At 34.9% G+C, this 3,447-nt stretch overlaps 1 protein-coding gene across 1 annotated transcript; it reads right to left on the reverse strand.

Annotated features, from left to right (window-relative positions):
- Positions 1-533: 533 nt before the first annotated feature.
- LOC136202119 (LOB domain-containing protein 22-like) lies at positions 534-1,335 on the reverse strand. The gene is made up of 2 exons (XM_065992603.1): positions 768-1,335; positions 534-658 (listed from the first exon to the last, which is right to left on the reverse strand). The coding sequence occupies exons 1-2, from the start codon at positions 1,316-1,318 to the stop codon at positions 601-603; spliced, it is 609 nt and encodes a 202-aa protein (XP_065848675.1). The 5' UTR covers positions 1,319-1,335; the 3' UTR covers positions 534-600.
- Positions 1,336-3,447: the final 2,112 nt, after the last annotated feature.

The following is a 3,447-nucleotide window of genomic DNA, read 5'->3' on the forward strand; positions in this document are numbered from 1 at the left end:
CCCAAACTCAAGTGAAAGTGAAACTTCTTGTGAGATGAAAGTAGGGATGGCATATTATTTAGAGAGTAATCCTAAATACACTAATTACGTAATTGTCACTTTTATAGTATTTATATCGTATAATCATATAAATATAACATGAGTTTGACACGATAATTTGATGGATCACCACCCTCGGATGAAAGTGCAGCAGAAATCTGCCCAGAAGAATTCGGCTTTACTAGCAAATGGAAGAATTATGCCACAAAAACCAGATTAAAATATAATTCAATTTTGATGTGGGAACATAATTTTAATTTCCTATACTAAAAAGAAACTTCACTGAAGCTTCTTTTTTTCCCCTAGTCTCACTTGATCACTCCAAAATAAATGTATAAATATGCATTTGGAAATGCAAATAAATAATAATAAAAAAAAAAGATAAAATGATATAATTAATAAGTAGATTTAAAGACATTTGTTAGTGAACAGAATTGAAGAGAAGAAACAAAGAAATTAGCTTTGAAATTGAACTTACAAAGAGTAACGTACTTGTTTTTGGTTTTTCCTGTTGAAAATAAGTATTGTTAATACTTACCAGAAATACTATTTAAAAGAATTTCATTTGATTGTTGAAGTATCCTTGTGTTCCTCTTCAACTTCCTCATCTTCTAACAACCTACACAGAATTTAACAATCAATTCTCAGTATCAAATCAATCATAAATTTAATCCAGAATTCCTGACTGACTGGTGTATCAATTAAAGGAGAGATGATGAGAGTATAACCTGGTCTTGGAATCCATAAAAATGTCATCGAACACACCAAGAAGCGGTTTCGTGTCTTCACTTAAACCCAATGTAACCGCCTGTTTATCCAACGAATCAGTATCACATCCATACGGTTGTTGACGGGAGTCATGATTCCCCTTAGCAAAAACACTATCATCTTCATCTGCATCTGCATCAAGTTTATGCGAAAATTGAGAAGCCAGAAGCTTATGCAAAAGAAGATGTTGACGAACAAGATGAAGTTGGTTTTGGTAAAAAAGGATCTGATTTTTCAGAATCAAAATGATTCGATGGCAACCGCCGACAGGATCAGCAGCACGAGCTTTGGCTTGGAAAATCATAGTATTAACAGAGGCCTGTTTAGCGGCGGGAGAATCGAACGAACGGATGGTTTTCAAAATATTACTAACGCCAAAGAGCTTGTGGACAGCAATAAAATCACGGTGAGAAGAGGGAGGGAAATAGGGAGCAAGAGGACAATCAGGTTTGCACTTTCTACGTTGATACTTACAAGCAGCACAGGCATGACCATGACACTGAGATTCCATCTCTCTTTTTCTGCAGATTATTTCGGCACAACACACCGAGAAAATGGTGGAGAAATCGTGGGCTTTCGGGAGTTTACTTATTTTCGGACTTCTTTTTATATTCAATTAACAATATTATTATAATTTATAATTTTCATTTTTTAAAATTCTTAGATTATCTTTTCAATAATCGAAAACAAAAACGTCTAATTTAAAATTTTATTTGGGCTGTGGGAAAGATAAATATTTTTTAAAAATTTAGATAATATTTTTTTCTTGCTTTAATGAAATTAAATCTGTAATGGGATTGATAATTCCAATTTTTAATTTAAATAATAAATCAACATATACAATAGAAAACATGACAATTGTTCACTTTCTCTCTTTATATCAATCATTTCCCAATGAAGTAACATGTTTCTCATTTTTTATTGGTCAGATCAATTGCATCTCGTACATCGTAGAAGTTCTGATACATAATATTACAACTATCTTCGGAAAAAAGGTAAAAAATATACAAGTATATTTCGTAGCTCTTAAATTATAATTTCTTGATTTCATATTATTTATTACATTCAACCAAAAATTAAGGAAATGATTCTCTTAAAAAAAAAAAGGAAATGATTGATTTGCATTAATTTTATAGAAAATAGACAAAAAAAAAAAAAAACTTTTTAATATCTCTTTATTAATAATTCTTATTTTTCATAACACATTAAATTACACCACTCTTCCTATCTTGAAAAATGATAAAAAAAAATAATGCTAAATTCATTAATAGGGATAAAACACGAAAAAAGTTCATTAAAAACTTAAAGTGACAAATAATATGAATCAAGAAAAATCATTCTTATCTAACAAATAATATGAACCAGAATAAGTACTCACGAACAATGTGGTCATAAATTTAAACGTAAAAAAATGCATGTAGTTTGACTTATTTGCAAACACATCTATGTGGTTTCAAATTTATAAATAAAGGTTTGTGTTATATAATAGAATATAAAATGCTCCATTTTACACAATGGATTAGGAAAGAGGGGAATAACGACACTTGTAATGATATAGATTGAAAGCGATAAATGGAGGTTTTAATCGTAAACCAATAAAGAGTTTCTTCTCTAGCTAAACTAGAAGGAGTGAATCCCAATAACAAGGTATAAACCTCGGTTCTCAAAGAGAATAATGTTTGATTGATAAAAGTTGGTTCATCCTTACAAAAATGGAGGTTTAAATACTTCCCCTAAAGATAAGAACAAGGACTACCCCTACTAGGGTTACAATAAGGCTAACAACAAAAGGGTAAAATAGGTAATACGCCCCGACAATCAGTACAATGGTACAGGTACTGATTGTCAGGGTTGTTAGGGGAATTACTTCGGAAGGAAGTAAACAGAGATCCGCCCAGGGGAAGATGTTGATTCGCCTCCTTGTGTACTCCTAGATCCGCCCCGCGCGTATGTCCTGGGGATCCGCCCTCCGAGATACAACCTCCGTGGGTCTGATGTCTGAGGATCCGCCAGAGCGCATGTGATCAGCGATCCCAGTTAGGATGTCCGCATCATTCTCTCCTTCTTTAAAAGAATTCAGCACTGATTTGTTTGTGTTGAACTCCAAAGGACCATCCGACTTCCACGGGCTAAGGTCACGGATGTTGAACGCTGGTGAGATTTTACCAAGCCAATTCGGCAATGCTATATGATAGGCATTGGCATTGATCTTCTTGGTGACCTTATATGGCCCGTATTTCCTAGGCCGAAGCTTGCTGCTTGTGGCGTTGGCGATTCTCTCTTTGCCCAAATATACCATAACCTCATCCCCAACTTCAAACTGCAGGTCCCTACGGTGCTCATCCGCCTTAGCCTTTAATTTCTGATTTCTCTCCTCAAGAGTCTCTCTCACCTCTTGGTGCATCTGCACATAATCCTTAGCTAGCTGGTTGGCAGTCACGTTTCCTTTAGGAAGATGGGCTATATCAAGGACGTGATTTGGGGTCTTTGTGTATACTACTTCAAATGGGGATCTCCCGGTCCCCGAATGTACAGAGCCGTTGTAGGCGAACTCAGCTTGGGCTAAAACCACATCCCACATCCTGGGCTTATCTTTACATTTGCTGCGCAGTAAGTTTCCCAAAGTTCTATTGACCACCT

This window comes from Euphorbia lathyris, chromosome 8 (genome assembly GCF_963576675.1).
Source record: "Euphorbia lathyris chromosome 8, ddEupLath1.1, whole genome shotgun sequence".
Taxonomy (NCBI): domain Eukaryota; kingdom Viridiplantae; phylum Streptophyta; class Magnoliopsida; order Malpighiales; family Euphorbiaceae; genus Euphorbia; species Euphorbia lathyris.

Coding starts and splice junctions, on each gene's coding strand:
- LOC136202119 (XM_065992603.1), bottom strand. CDS start 1,318: ATGGAATCTCAGTGTCATGGTCATGCCTGTGCTGCTTGTAAGTATCAA. Junction 659..767: donor TTTATGGATTCCAAGACCAG/GTTATACTCTCA, acceptor AATTCTGTGTAG/GTTGTTAGAAGATGAGGAAG.